General features: G+C 41.8%; 1 protein-coding gene across 1 annotated transcript in view; it reads left to right on the top strand.

The window, feature by feature from the left end:
* Positions 1 to 15,042, top strand: part of LOC308305960 (RNA-binding motif, single-stranded-interacting protein 3-like) — a 182,897-nt gene that overhangs the window by 152,185 nt on the left and 15,670 nt on the right. Inside the window, exons 9-10 of the mRNA XM_080750859.1 lie at positions 8,093 to 8,189; positions 12,329 to 12,379. Of these exons, the coding sequence (XP_080606985.1) occupies positions 8,093 to 8,189; positions 12,329 to 12,379 (148 nt within the window). The remainder of the gene's footprint in view (positions 1 to 8,092; positions 8,190 to 12,328; positions 12,380 to 15,042) is intronic.

Below are 15,042 nucleotides of genomic sequence, written 5' to 3'. Positions count from 1 at the left end.
ATGGACTCCCAGGGGGGCTGTGCGTCCTCCCTCCCTCCCTCCCTCCCTCTCGTTGACTGATATCTCTGTCCCTCCTCTACTCCTCCTTGTAGGCTCACTCCTCCTTATCTTGCGCTATGTCCTCCTCCTAATTCCCCCATCCCTGATGCGTCCGCTCCTCCTCCTCCTACCCACCCGCCCCCTCTTCACCTTCACCAATTCTTTACCAACGTGGATCCTCTTTCCCAGTGGCGTCAGTTCAGCAAAAGCTAGGGTATTGCAACGATGGGAGTCATTATGGAAAAGAGGCGTTACATTTTGTATAACACGGTTCTATTGTGAAAATAGCCGATCTACATGCTCACAACGCCTCGCGCTGCGAGGCGCTGTGAGCATGTAGATCGGCTATTTTCACAATGTCTGAAACAATTAACAATAATGAATTGCACCTGCGGAACCTGGTAATATACCATTTTGTCAAGATGGGGAGAATACAAGTGTGGAGAATATAATTATAATAGCTTGTTAAAGAGACATTTTATTACATTTTGCATTTGTAGTTATTTACTGTAATTTAACAACATAATAACAAGCACAGACAAACAAAGAGACATTCATGGATTTATATTTATTTATAACTTTTATTACCCCCCCTGGACCCAGGGTATGGCAGCTGCATACCCCTGCCATACCCAATTGACACCCCTGCTCCTTCCTTGTCCCGACTCTCATTCTGCCCCCCCTTCCCACACACACACACACACACACACAGTCCTCTTTTTCGCCCCGATCCTCCACTCCGCCATCTCTTGATCGTCTTTCTAATTATCTCTCTCCCTCTTCACTAAATCCCTATATCTCCATCTTAATCGCCGGCTGCTTTACATATTACCATATGGGATGTTTTAGTGTGTGTACAGTGCATGTATATTTGTGAGGTGTGTGCGCGTACCCACGCCCCCCCCCCCCCCCCCCCCCAGTGCTCTGTCTCCGAGGTCATGGACCCTCCTTCCAGCAAGGCATTAAATGACCATAAAATGCTAATGTGGCTAATTAGGGAACAGAAAACAGGAGAGCAGAGGCCGTTGAAAGTGGAGTGGAGGGCGGGGCGAGGTGAAGAGCAGGGCAAGAGGAAAGATATAAAGTCAAGTGAAAGACAGGGGAAAGGTTGCCATCGATTGCAGTTTTGCTGTTTGTTCTCAGAGCTCATGGAAGGCTGGTTTTTAGGGTCTGATGCGGAACTGATGTTATTGGAAACATGTGTCCCTACTCGCCAGACCACTCTGGCTCGTGGCCTGTCCTCTCATTCATCAGGGTGACAGGGCTCGCTCTCTCTCTCTCTCTCTCTCTCTCTCTCTCTCTCTCTCTCTCTCTCTCTCTCTCTCTCTCTCTCTCTCTCTCTCTCTCTCTCTCTTATTTATTTCTTCTGTCTCTCCTCCTTGTCCCTCTGTGTCTGTATTTCTCTCTGTGTCTCTGTGTTCTTATCTGTCATGCTGCATCTTTTGGCTAATTTATACTTGGCCGTATCACTGCGTCACTCACCGAAAATAACCGATTTTCCCCAATGGAAATTCAATTCAGTTGAAAATCAGACATGATGCGTCACGATTTTCAGCTGGAAATTGGTTATGTTGGGGGCGAGCGACGCGGTCATATTTCTCTCTCTTGCTCTCCTCTCTCTCGGTCTCTCTTTCGCCCACACACCCCACTTAGCTAAAAGTCACCGAGGTCAGCAATAAATCATCGTCTAATTTTCCAGGGTGAACTTTTTCGACAGCGCAGGTAGGTCACACCAGAGGTCTGCGGGCAAGTGTTTTAATTCAATCTCTTTGTAATATTCTGCTTCCAATTACATGTTTAGTGTATTGTTTAAATGGCCCTGGCTACAGTCCCTATTGACAGCGGCACTGCTCTGGGCTAATAGCCTCCATCAATAACCTTGTATCTGTCCTCTAGCCACTATCTCTCTCGCTCTCTCTCAATACACATCACTCTAATGAAAAATACAATAAACACAATCAGAGAGCTGTATTGAATAGCCACGCTGCATTCAATCGTTTGTATTCATCAGTGACAGTAACACAGTTTATCTAATACAAGTCATACATTCATTGTACGGTTGCGAAAAGGAGGGATGCAAGGCATTTCAGCATTGGTTAAGGAGGCTTTATTATTATAATGACTGGTCGTACTGGAAAGTTTCAAACAGGCGCTTTGGCTCCTTTTAGATTTTAGCATGATAATGTTTGAATAATGGCTTTCCATTGTGTTTCTCACATCCCTCACTTAATGTATGCTGTGTGTAAAATATACAGTCTACTTCAAATGTATTCCTCAATCCAGAAACACAGCAGAGGAAAAATCTGGTAAAAAAAGAAAAAGAAAATGTATGCATGCCATGTTGCATACATTTTCTCAGAATCTTCTAAATAGTAAACATAAAGGAGAATTAAGGCAGATAAAAGATGCAAGGGGAAACATAAGGAGAAGATAGTTCAGTACAAAGTACAAAGTTAATACGGGGAGGAGAAGTTCAGCCAGAGTTGACACAGTTAAAGGAGATCAGGCAGGCTTGCCTCCCATGAACTGGAAGTGAACCTAAAGAAGATCGAATAAAGAGTGGTAATAATTCATGAACTTTCTCCGTGAAGTCTTTGTGTTTTTGGGAAGTGTTGTCGAGTGCAACCACTGCACCATGTTTTTTTGCATACTTAAGCCTTATCATGTCAAGCGGAGCATAGCCATTCAACGCCGTGCGGTCTCTGTTGCCAGTGTGAAGCACAATCACAATACTAGGGTTCAAGTTCAACACGAGACAGTTTAAAAGCTTGTTTCCTCAGAACCGGACTGCAGCAGCGCTTAAGTATCTGCAGATGTGTTTGTCATAGTCCCATGCTGTTTGTACAATCAATGAGTAACCAAAGCAAGGTAAAGTCTGTAGTGTGTGTACACAGTAAAATCCTTTAGCAAGCTGTTCACTGAGCTGTGCGTGGGTATGTCACACTCGCTGGAGTTGTAGAACATTGACTGCAGGGCATGTCTTGAAACTTTGAAAGAATTTTGCTGAAGGCCTCCGCATAATAGATGCCATCTTTTGGTTTTGTTCTCTGCTGGCTACTGAGCCTCAGTCTGGTCTCGGTCACTGTGTCAGCTGCTTACCCCATGACTATGAGATAAAGAGAGGCATGGATGGACATAATCGACTCTCTACACACACGTGCATTCACGCACGCACGCACGCACGCACGCACGCACGCACACACGCACGCACGCACGCACGCACACACACACACACACATAGGGTACTGTATACAGTATAGGGGAAGCCATTGTAAGAGTCCATCATCCTCATCTGTCCTGCATTAGTGCTGTAGCAAACACTGCAGGGAATCCTTTTTAATAAGACAACAGAACCCAGCGTTAGTTGTAGCCTACATTATTAAATGCAAAGCTTGTGCCGCGGAAATTTGTTTGTGGGATAAATTATTTTTTACCTGCCAACAGCAAAAAGTCTAATTTCCCCGACGGGATCAATAAACATCTGTCTATTGGGTATCTGTTGATCTGTCTGTCTGTCTGTCTGTCTGTCTGTCTGTCTGTCTGTCTGTCTGTCTGTCTGTCTGTCTGTCTGTCTGTCTGTCTGTCTGACTGACTGACTGACTGACTGACTGACTGACTGACTGACTGACTGACTGACTGACTGACTGAATGTATTACTATCTGTCTGTCTGTCTGTCTGTCTGTCTGTCTGTCTGTCTGTCTGTCTGTATGTCTGTCTGTCTGTTAGTCCGGGAGCCGTGGGGGTGAACGTAGATTCGCCTGTAAAAGTTTTTTTCTCAACTGATTCTTGTAGCTTGGGGTCACCTCTTAAGGATTCAAGATGATGACCGGTGATATCCATTGAGAATTCTTTATTATTAATAATAAAAAATGCTCAATGGATATCACTGGTCATCATCTTGAATCCTTAAGAGGTGACCCCAAGCTACAAGAATCAGTTGAGAAAAAAACTTTTACAGGCGAATCCACGTTCAGCCAAAAATCACCATTTGGCTCCCGGACTATGTCTACAATTCCTCTGAATGGCAGAGCCAGCAAACATGCAGTAGAAGGGGATTCTTTTATATGTGTGCACTAGGGGTGTAAGGATATATCGTACCGTTTTGGCTTTGTATCGTATCGCTATCATTTTGCAATGCAGTTAATCAGTATCGAATCATTTTGCAGTGTAAATAATTGATTGTATGCAAACTAAGTATTTGTGCCTTATACAGTATTTAGCAATTTTAAGAAGGAAAATGAAAAAGAGGGGTTTAATTAGGCCTACTTTTCCATTCCATATAGCTAGCTACTCCACTGGACTATCGATAAATGTATGTAATCTCTGTGTTCATGTCATGGTGCGGTTTTGTCCATAATGTATATATAAATATATATAATGTCCATGTATTTGCTAGAGAATCACAATGTTTACTTATTTACATCCATAATAATAGATTTTCCCCTTAAGAACATGCACTATTGAGACGTTTCACGCAGATTTAATTTCTTTGCTAAATAGTTACTATATTGATTTTAAATCATAGAATCGTATCGTATCGTATCGCCATGAATGAACCAATATCGTCCATGTATCATATCGTCAGCCAGGTATCGTGATGCGTATCGTATCGTTGTTAAAATGTATCGCTACACCCCTAGTGTGTACCATTTGGAGCTTTGAACTGAGGAGAACTTTGACCGAAAATAGCCGATCTACAAGCTCTCAACGCCTCGCGTTGCGAGGCGTTGAGAGCTTGTAGATAGGCTATTTTTGGCAAATAGGTTAGGTGTAGAGTTAAAAAAGAGCAGACCAAGTACAGAGTGAAAGGTCACATTTACCATCTATGATTTAAGATTTTAAGTGGTTAAGTGTCAAACAAGTCTTTGAATCTATCTATGAAATCGATGAGAATCTCCATCACACAAATTATACAATATGTATAGGGGGTCCCTGCTTCAGCTCTCTCTCAGCTAAGGGTTTCTTGGCCTGAAACGTTGAAGACCCACAATGGACTGTATGCACCATTTGGGGCTTTGAACCCTGTTTTAGGACATTGTGATTCAATAGTCTGCGTTTGCTGCTGGTGCTCAGTGTTGTTTCACTGGAATTTGCCTTTGCTGTTAGAGGTAATATGAGCCTTCTAGCAGGGCCTCTCTCTCACTCTCCCACCCCCCACCACCCCCCCTTTCTCTCAGTTCCCAGTGCATCTCTTTCTCTCTCTCTCTCTCTCCCTCTCTCTCTCACTCTCTCGCGCTTTCTCCATTATTCAGTCGGCAGACACTTTGGGATCGATCAGGCTTGCGGCCTGGCGGATGAAACATGTCCTCTCTGGGTACACAATGATAAATAAAACGCTGCGGGCCGCAGCGCTCCGCTTGCCGCAGGGATGAGAGGGAGAGATGAATAAATAAGGATAAATGGGGAGAGAGAGGGAGAGATACAAGAGAAAAGGTCAAGGGTCATGCCGTCGTATACGCCAAAGCAAACCGACATCCAGAGTCAGATAGGGTTTATACAGAACTCCTACAAAGTTGGAAGGAGCGTAGACAGGAATGTGACGGGCATAAAAGACCACCCATGCACATACAGTACGCCATTAAGGTGATGTCATCATTATTGTGTCTTTAAAAAAATAAGAGGGTTCCATGCAACACCGACCACACAGTCAAATCATCGGTGTGTACTGTAATTAAACTCTAAGAGAATACAAATGGAACCTTTATTATGGGTCCATTCAGTTCCATTTGTTAGGGATGGGATGATTATTATAAATGACTATTATTGTGACAGGGAAAAAAAGCGATTTGCGATATTATCGTGATAATCAAAACATCCCAACATCCATTATCCTGGGGCGGAACATTAAGAGATTTGGTAGAGAGTGAAAAAAATACTTTATCAAGTACGTTATTTCCAGGTCCATGTGACCAATTATAGAGGGTTTAAATAAATGGTACGGAATATGCAGCTTGGCAAATGAAAGGCGAATTGCTCCCAATGTATGACAGAGGATCATTTCGCGATAAATTTAAATCTCCACTATACGATTATTGTGAGTGTTTTTTAGCACGATACGCGATAATAATGATTATCGTCCCATCCCTAATTTGTATACTTTCAGAATTAAATGAACCATATGCATTGTGCGGTTCATCATCCTGTACTTTGGAGTGTAACATCATTCAGGGTGTGACACGCTTTGTGTGACACGCTTTTTCATGTGTCTTTTGTCCAATGCAACCTTGATGATGATGACACAGATTTTTGTCAAGTGTGTTGCGTGAACTCCAACTCACCCAGGCTTTAGCGTCACATCACAGGTTCACAGTAGGGCATTCACCAAATATTCGAAAAGTCACTATTCGGCGTTGTTCACCGAAGTCGAATATTCGTTTTTTTTTTTTTTTTTTTTTGTCAATGCCCCTGGTGGATGAATTTGTTAATGCTCTATATACCAGGGGTTCTCAAACCTTTTTATGCTGTGACACGCAAAATAAACATATTTGAACTGGGGACCCCCACCCTGACAAGCACTTGGAATTGTAGGTATTACATTTAAAGTGACTCGGTTCCACAGACAAATATTGTGAAAATAGCCGATCTGTCCTGCATTAGTGATCTACATGCTCACAACGCCTCGTGTTGCAAGGCGTTGTGAGCATGTAGATCGGCTATTTTCACAATGTTAGCCTCTTGCTTACTTAATATTTGACAGTTTGGACAGTCCTGTTGAATATTCGACTATTCAAATACTTTGAGGTCGAATAATTCGAATACTAAAAATCACTATTGCCCTAGTTCACAGGTGTAATTAAAGTGGGTGAAATTCTTTGTCATACCAGCTCCATCACCGCACTTTCAAGAAGGGTGGAAAAACAATACAAGCTGCGTGAAATAATTAACATGATGAACACTCCAATGTGAAGGATGCTCAAAATATTTACATGCTACATATTAATATTTGACAGTTTGGACAGTCCTGTCAAATATTCGACTATAAGAATACTTTGAGGTCGAATAATTTGAATACTAAAAATCACTATTCGTGAATGCCCTAGTTCACAGGTGTAATAAAGTGGGTGAAATTCTTTGTCATACTAGCTCCGTCACTGCACTTTCAAGAAGGGTGGAAAAACAATACAAGCTGCGTGAAATAATTAACATGATGAACACTCCAATGTGAAGGTTGCTCAAAATATTTACTTGCTACATATTATGGAGAATAAAGGAGGTCAGTCATGCATGTCTTTTGTCCAATGCAACCTTGATGATGATGACACAGATTTTTGTCAAGTGTGTTGCGTGAACTCCAACTCACCCAGGCTTTAGCGTCACATCACAGGTTCACAGTAGGGCATTCACCAAATATTCGAAAAGTCACTATTCGGCGTTGTTCACCGAAGTCGAATATTCGTTTTTTTTTTTTTTTTTTTGTCAATGCCCCTGGTGGATGAATTTGTTAATGCTCTATACCAGGGGTTCTCAAACCTTTTTATGCTGTGACACGCAAAATAAACATATTTGAACTGGGGACCCCCACCCTGACAAGCACTTGGAATTGTAGGTATTACATTTAAAGTGACTCGGTTCCACAGACAAATATTGTGAAAATAGCCGATCTGTCCTGCATTAGTGATCTACATGCTCACAACGCCTCGTGTTGCAAGGCGTTGTGAGCATGTAGATCGGCTATTTTCACAATGTTAGCCTCTTGCTTACTTAATATTTGACAGTTTGGACAGTCCTGTCGAATATTCGACTATTCAAATACTTTGAGGTCGAATAATTCGAATACTAAAAATCACTATTGCCCTAGTTCACAGGTGTAATTAAAGTGGGTGAAATTCTTTGTCATACTAGCTCCGTCACTGGACTTTCAAGAAGGGTGGAAAAACAATACAAGCTGCGTGATTAACTTGATGAACACTCCAATGTGAAGGTTGCTCAAAATATTTACATGCTACATATTAATATATGGAGAATAAAGGAGGTCAGTCATGCAGTTTCACAAATCACCATGGTGCTGTTTGTTTACTTAATTTAATTAAACTCTTGTCTTTAACCCTATAGGTTCTACTCGTCACCATACAACATCTCCACCAATCGGATGATTGCACAGACGTCCATCACGCCCTTCATTGCTGCCTCCCCTGTCTCCACGTATCAGGTGGGTAGAGCCTGTGTGTGTGTGTGTGTGTGTGTGTGTGTGTGTATGTGTGTGTGTGTGTGTGTGTGTGTGTGTGTGTGTGTGTGTGTGTGTGTGTGTGTGTGTGCGTGTGTGTGTGTGTGTGTGTGTGAGTGTGTGTGCGCATCTTTTTAATCAAAATCCCTTTGTTTTGATATGAGGTGATACATTGTGTGCCAAAATATATATTATGTATTCTGTGTATTTATTGACTGATTTCTCAGAGCGGCAACCATAACTCCCAAGTGACACAAATGTTTTACTTAAAGGGGTACTGTCACCTTAAGAAGTCAACTTAAAATATAAGTTACTAGTGTTTTCATGATGTCATTGTGGGAATGCGCAATTATAAGCCAATCAAATTAATTGACTGTACTTAGACTACTTACTGTACTGGTCAGCTGTTGTTGGGGGGGCGAGGGGCAGATTACACTGTGTACACTTCAGAGAGACCACGTGACCTACTGTATCATACTATTATAATTTCGGGGCGTGTCAGCGGGCCTTTAAGTATAATTACAGTATTGATACTGCAATGTAGAAATACTGTTACAAGTAAAAGTCCAGAATAAAAAATGTACTTGAGTAAAAGTGCAAATAGTATTGGTATAAAAATGTACTTAAAGTACAAAAGTAAAAGTACTCATTATGTACTCATTACTCAAAATGTATAAAACTCTTTTGAAAATAGCAGATCTACAAGCTCACAATGCATCGCATCGTGGCACTTTGTGAGCTTTTAGATTATCTATTTTCAAATTGGCGAAATGTGGGGCTGAAGTGTGTAATGTATGTTTTGTAATAATACGGTAATCAAATCTACAAAGTAATTAGTAACTCAAGTTTTCAAATAAATGTAGTGGAGTAAAAGTACAATATTTGCTTCCAAGATGTAGTGGAGTAGAAGTAAAAGTTTTGGAAATTGGAAATACAAATTGTCTTTTCCGGCGACTCTTCTGGTATTCGCTCATCATGACCATCTGAGCAGCCATCAGTGGGTTGAAACCGTAACAGAATTCCCCCCCACCCCAAGGATTAAGAGAGTCCTCCCCAACTCTCCCTCCAGCCCTGCTCCCAGAACAGTCAATGAACTTCCTCTCCGCTTGTGAGAGAAACTGGTCACATGGTTTTGTTGTCTTGACCTTATTAAGCGCAGAGAGGTGGTGTGGGCGTAGCGGTCGAGAGGTCTGCGCTCTTGAGTTATGTGGTCAAGGTTCAATAGCTCTCTTGTCTCTTTCCATTCAAAACACACATCAAAACGTCTTCTTATTGCTGTGACGACCACATGAAAGAAGGTCCTCACAGTGGAGCTCCCTCAAGTCGTGCACTTAGGGGAGTCGCAGTGTGCGGAGCTTTCTTTCATGTTTTCATGGCTGTCTTCTACTGCAGTGGTTCTCAACCGTTTCAGGCCGCAACCCCCTATCCCTGGCTCCACTGGGCGTGTCGAGCGTCGAGCGTCGCGTCAGCGCCATGAATGAAGGCTGCTCCACTGCAGACGTCAACGTCGGACGCCAAATTCGCCCGGTTCATTTTTTGTCGCTGGCACAACGCAACGTCCTGGTGGAGCCCTAGCCTTATTAATCATCTTTTAACTGGGGACCCCCCCACCCTAACGAGCACTAAGAGTTGACGCATTACATTTTCTATACGATAGATAGATACCTTTATTATCCCACGGGGGAAATTCAGTTGCCCAGAGGCAGCACAGCAGTTAAGGTTACAAGTTACAGAGAAGTAAGAAAAAGAAAAAGAGTACTGTACAATACAGTCAAAAGAGCAAGCACAAAAAAAAAGATAAATAAAACAAAGTGTCGAAAGCTATTTAAAAAAAAGAAGAATATATACATAAAGTGACCACGAAACATTCAACGCTCATAAGTGACACGTCACACACACAAAAAAAAGCTATACTCAAGCATAACTTAACAAACAGTGCCAAACAAAAGAGTGTACATAACAGTCACTGCTAGTCAATGCAGTCATGCAACACAAGTATCACACCGCCATATCAACACCGCAATAATACACAGTACAACCAACACAACCCAATAGACGGTAATAACACGGTTCTAACACGGTTCTATTGTGAAAATAGCAGATCTACATGCTCACAAGGCCTCGCGTTGCGATCATGTAGATCGTGTATTTTCACAATTTCTGCCTCTAATATTTGACAATTTGGCCAATGTTTAATTTGTCATTTTAGAGGTATTAAAAAGTCCTTAAATCCACTTTAGAAATGTGCAGACACCCTCTATACACTTAACCCATTCAGGCCGGGAACACATTTTGCTGTTTGGGAGGGGCTTACAGTACATACAGTATGTAGCAACATATTTGTTTTGTAGGCTAATTTCTGATTTAGCCCTATTCTATAGGTTAGGCCTAAATGGGTTTTATGTTGGTTTGTTTACTGTTGAGTGAGAAAACAATGTTGCACATTAAGTTAATCATCTGGGGACCCCTCAAAATAATGTGGGGGACCCCCCTGGGGGTCCTAACCCACAGGTTGAGAACCACAGTTCTGCTGGTCCAGCACCTACAGTACTCCAAATCACTGTTTCCCAAACAGTGGGTGGCAACCGATGTTTTTATGGGTCACTTGCCTTTTTTTTTCTTCATTTCCTATATTTAAAATTAAATATGTATATTATTTCAAAAGATTTAAACAAGTTTAAAGAACAACTTTCCATCAATTAAATCCAACATTTTTTTCATTAACTCATTGCATGCCAGGCCCGATAGTCCCGAGATTATTTCAATGTCTTTCCCTGCCAGGCCCGATAGTCCCGAGAATTTCCGCCATTTTGGAAAAAAAAAAAAAAAAAATTCAAACATTTTTTTTTTTCAAATTTTTTTTTGGACCCCAAAAAATGTAGTAGGCATGATAGAAATCGCGAAATTGCATGTTTAACCCCCATAGCAACCCCATCTATCAAACATGGCAGCCATCTTTGTTTACATTTTAGGAAAACATAATGGCTTGTATCTCATGAATGCCTGAACGGATTTCCATTCGGATTTTTTTGTTTGAAAGCTGTGAGCAATGTGGACACACGTGGTGCATTATCTAGGCATGGGTGTGCATGATCCGTGCACTATGAATTACATGGAAGTCTATGGAGACCAGAGGCACCATAGAGTACGAAGGTATTGTTAAATGGCGGGGAATGTGTTAATAAATAAATAAAATGTTAAAGAACGTAGTGAATGTAACCGATCTATAAGCTCACAACACAGCACAAAGGGATACGTTGTGAGCTTGTAGATCTGCTAGATCGGGCAAAGTCTAATTCCTCTTTTGGGTCTTGAGTTTAAAAGAATGGGAAACCACTGCGTTAAATCATGGTAAGAAAGTTGCACGAATGCGACGCATTGTTTATTGCTGTGATGAAACATATGTTTACATTTGTGGAAACCCTACAGTCTCTTTCTTTGTGACATACAGTGTTCTCTCTTCCTTCTCTGTATGAGACAGACTCTATCTTGCATAATGTCGCTATGCATGCATGCACACTCGCACACACACACACACACACACACACACACACACACACACACACACACACACACACACACACACACACACACACACACAGAGAGAGACACACACACACGCTCATGTGCATACGCAGAGTTACATATATAATACATGTGACAAAGAGATCTTTGCTCTCATGTTAGGGGAGTGAGGTAGGTGATAAAAGTGCTGATTTGTGGTAAAGACAGGCTTTGATGATGAAATCTCCGCTGTGAAGCTGTAATTATTAGACTGTATTGCTGTCTGCACTCTTCATACCCTCCTGTAATTACAACATAACATACACTGGACGCTCTCAGTGTCTGGTGTAATATTATGTTAGATGTTCCCACCGCAGGGAGCTTCAAATGTGCTTGTGAAGAGTCGAGCTAATGATTCATTTCATTTCCTCTCCGCTTTCTTTCTTCCTTCCATTCTACCTTGCCAATGGCCTTCCTTACTTTCTCCTTTCCTCCCTTCCACACGTTCCATTCTTGCTTCCCTAAACTGTTCCTCCCTTTTTGCTTTTTTCCGTCCTTCCTTCCTTCCTTCCTTCCTTCCTTCCTTCCTCCTTTCCTTTTCGCTGTCTCACCATCCACAGGTCCAGAGTACATCTTGGATGCCTCACCAACAGTATGTTATGCAACCTACAGTAAGTTTAAAAAACAGCTTTACTACACTTTGTTGTGTTGTACCGGTATGTTAACTCAATACTCTCTCACCATGCCCTTATACCTTCCCTCCCTCCTAACACTATTGTCAGGCAGGAAACACAATTGTGGAAATGGGGGGAAAAAATACAAGATTTTTGCATTCACTCACAAACGTTTTTCATTCCCTTGCAAAACTTTCGCATTTTCTCGCAGAAATTAAAGCCATACTGTGTAAGATGCCCAACTAGTGGTCATTAGCCCTATAGCAAACCGCGGTCGCGTCCGCGTCTTTCGGACGTTTTTCGTACCTTCAGACCCCCGCGTCTGCCTCCACCTCGCTGAGATCTATCTTTTAAGGGGTCCCTTGTTCCTGTGCGTTCAGTAATTCCAGAGATACGGACTCCTTCACCCTGCCTGGTAGGCGAAATTACCTAGAGAAGGGATGGTACAAACGGGCGACAACAAATATGGCTGCCATAGCGACCCCACTTCAAGATGCGCTGTGATTGGCCGGCAGTTGTATAACCCTCGCTGTGATTGGCCGGTAGTGTGATGACGCAATTTTGGCGCGAGATCCGGTCCACGGCAAGGATCTCAGTTTACATACAGAGAAGGCTTTACAGGCTGAAATTCACGGCGCGGATCTTCTAAAACTTTTGTGATTTAATAGTTAGGAGAATTTTAAGATTTGTTTTATAAAAAAAGTTACATAGTACAACTTTAAGTAAAACAGTTAACTCAAAACGTGAATGCAAAAATGTTCAACTTTAAGGTTTTGCAAGGTAACCCTTTTTCCTTTTTGAGGGAAATCAAAACCTTTTCGAAGCAAGGCAACACTTTTGTGAGAGAATGGAAAAGGTTTTGTGAGGCAACACAAAACCTTTGTGAGGAAACACAACCCATTTGTGAGGGAACACAATGGGTTTCACAAGGCAAAGCATCCAATTTTGTGTGGAAGTACAAGAATATTTAACTTTTTTTCCCCCAGGGAGTCAGGGACACGGGAAGCCAGGTATCCATAGACTTTAGAAGCTTTATAACACATCTGTTTATTACTCACTGGGCCTGTGGGTTCAAAACTGAGAGAGAGAGTGAGAGAGAGAGAGAGAGAGAGAGAGAGAGAGATTAAAAAAAACTGTCGTTGCTGGCATTTGATTGACAACTATAATGACCACTGTTCAGTAATTTTACATTTACATTCAGTGCTGCACTTCTATTAGTGGTTGAAAAATCGGAATAAGAAGCATTTTATTGACTTATGTGGTACATACACATAGTCTACATTTTCCCAGTTAATTGTTGTTGTAAGTGATATCTTTTGGTTAAAGCAAAAAGTTCAAAGATCATTTATCCGCTTGTGTCTGCTCATGTCTCATCACTTATCCTGTATGAGTTCTCTCTCCTGATGGATGAAATCCTCACATAGAGCTGGAGAGGTGGACCCATGTTGCAAACAAATGAGTGGATGTATTCTGTAATGTGTTTTCAAACTAATCTATAGCAGTGATTGCTAGAGGAATATATAGAGCAACTAGAGCTTCAGGCCACTACGCTGCCCTCACACCTACGTTGCACTGCCGAGCCGACCAATATGTCTGAGTCATAGTGAGTGTTTTTTGCAGGTCGGTCAGTCCGAGTGTATCAAAAAGGCAACTGGGTTAAGGCAGACGGAAGCTTGTGATTGGCTGCGCAGAGGTGACGAAAGTCTGGGGGACTGAGATACACCTAAACCTAACCTTAGCCCTAACCCTAACCTCAGTAAAAATAATGCTGGTGAATGCTAACCTGGTGAAACGATAACCTGCTGACACTGGTGAATGCTAACCTGTTGAAATGCTAACCTGCCGACGCTGGTGAATGCTAACCTGGTGAATGTTAAACTGGTCGGACCAACGGTGCTTAGTTGCTTTTTTGATACACCCGGACTTAAAGACCTGCAAAAAATACTCTCCCGTTTCTGTCTGTCTACCTGTGTCCCTGTTATGTCCATATTGATTTATATTAGCCATTAGCCAATTTTAATGGATTTATAACTTATATAAAAAAAAAAAAGGGGGAATTACACCCCCTTTAACTCAGAGATTGTACACATTTCTATAGAGTTACAACTTCTAAATTAACACCAGGGATTTTACTGTACTGGCAGAATACTGTAGACGGTATTAGTCTACTCTGTAAACAATAACACAGCTTCCCTGTCACAGCCTTGTGAAGATAAGGTTTGTAAACTATCAGAAACAGCTGCTACCTATAGCTTGCACATGTCTACTATTATTATTATTTATTGGTTTATTGTATCCGTTATTACTAGCTCAGTTTATTTTTTATTTGGCTCGAGCCTACTACTCCTTGCTGGTGGTTTACACAGCTGACCAGATGTTGAAAAGGGATTTCCTACATCTCCCTGGCATCAGTAGAAATGTTTAAACTTTCTATATTATTTCAACATCAGACAGCTTAAGGTTCACACAGTTATTGTACTGTAAGTGAAATTAAAATAATTCACAGTTTGAGAATATGAACGAAATAAAAAGAAAAACAAAAATACAAATAAAACAATTCACAGGAGGCAGGCAGTGATCACCCCATCACACGCCCCCCCCCCCCCCCCCCCCCCTCCCCTCACACCTTGTACAAATCAGCAGTCAAAGTCTCGTCTCAA

This window comes from Nannobrachium achirus, assembly GCF_963921795.1.
Source record: "Nannobrachium achirus genome assembly, chromosome: 2".
In the NCBI taxonomy this organism is placed as follows: Eukaryota; Metazoa; Chordata; class Actinopteri; order Myctophiformes; family Myctophidae; genus Nannobrachium; species Nannobrachium achirus.
This window is presented reverse-complemented; position numbering and strand designations above follow the sequence as displayed.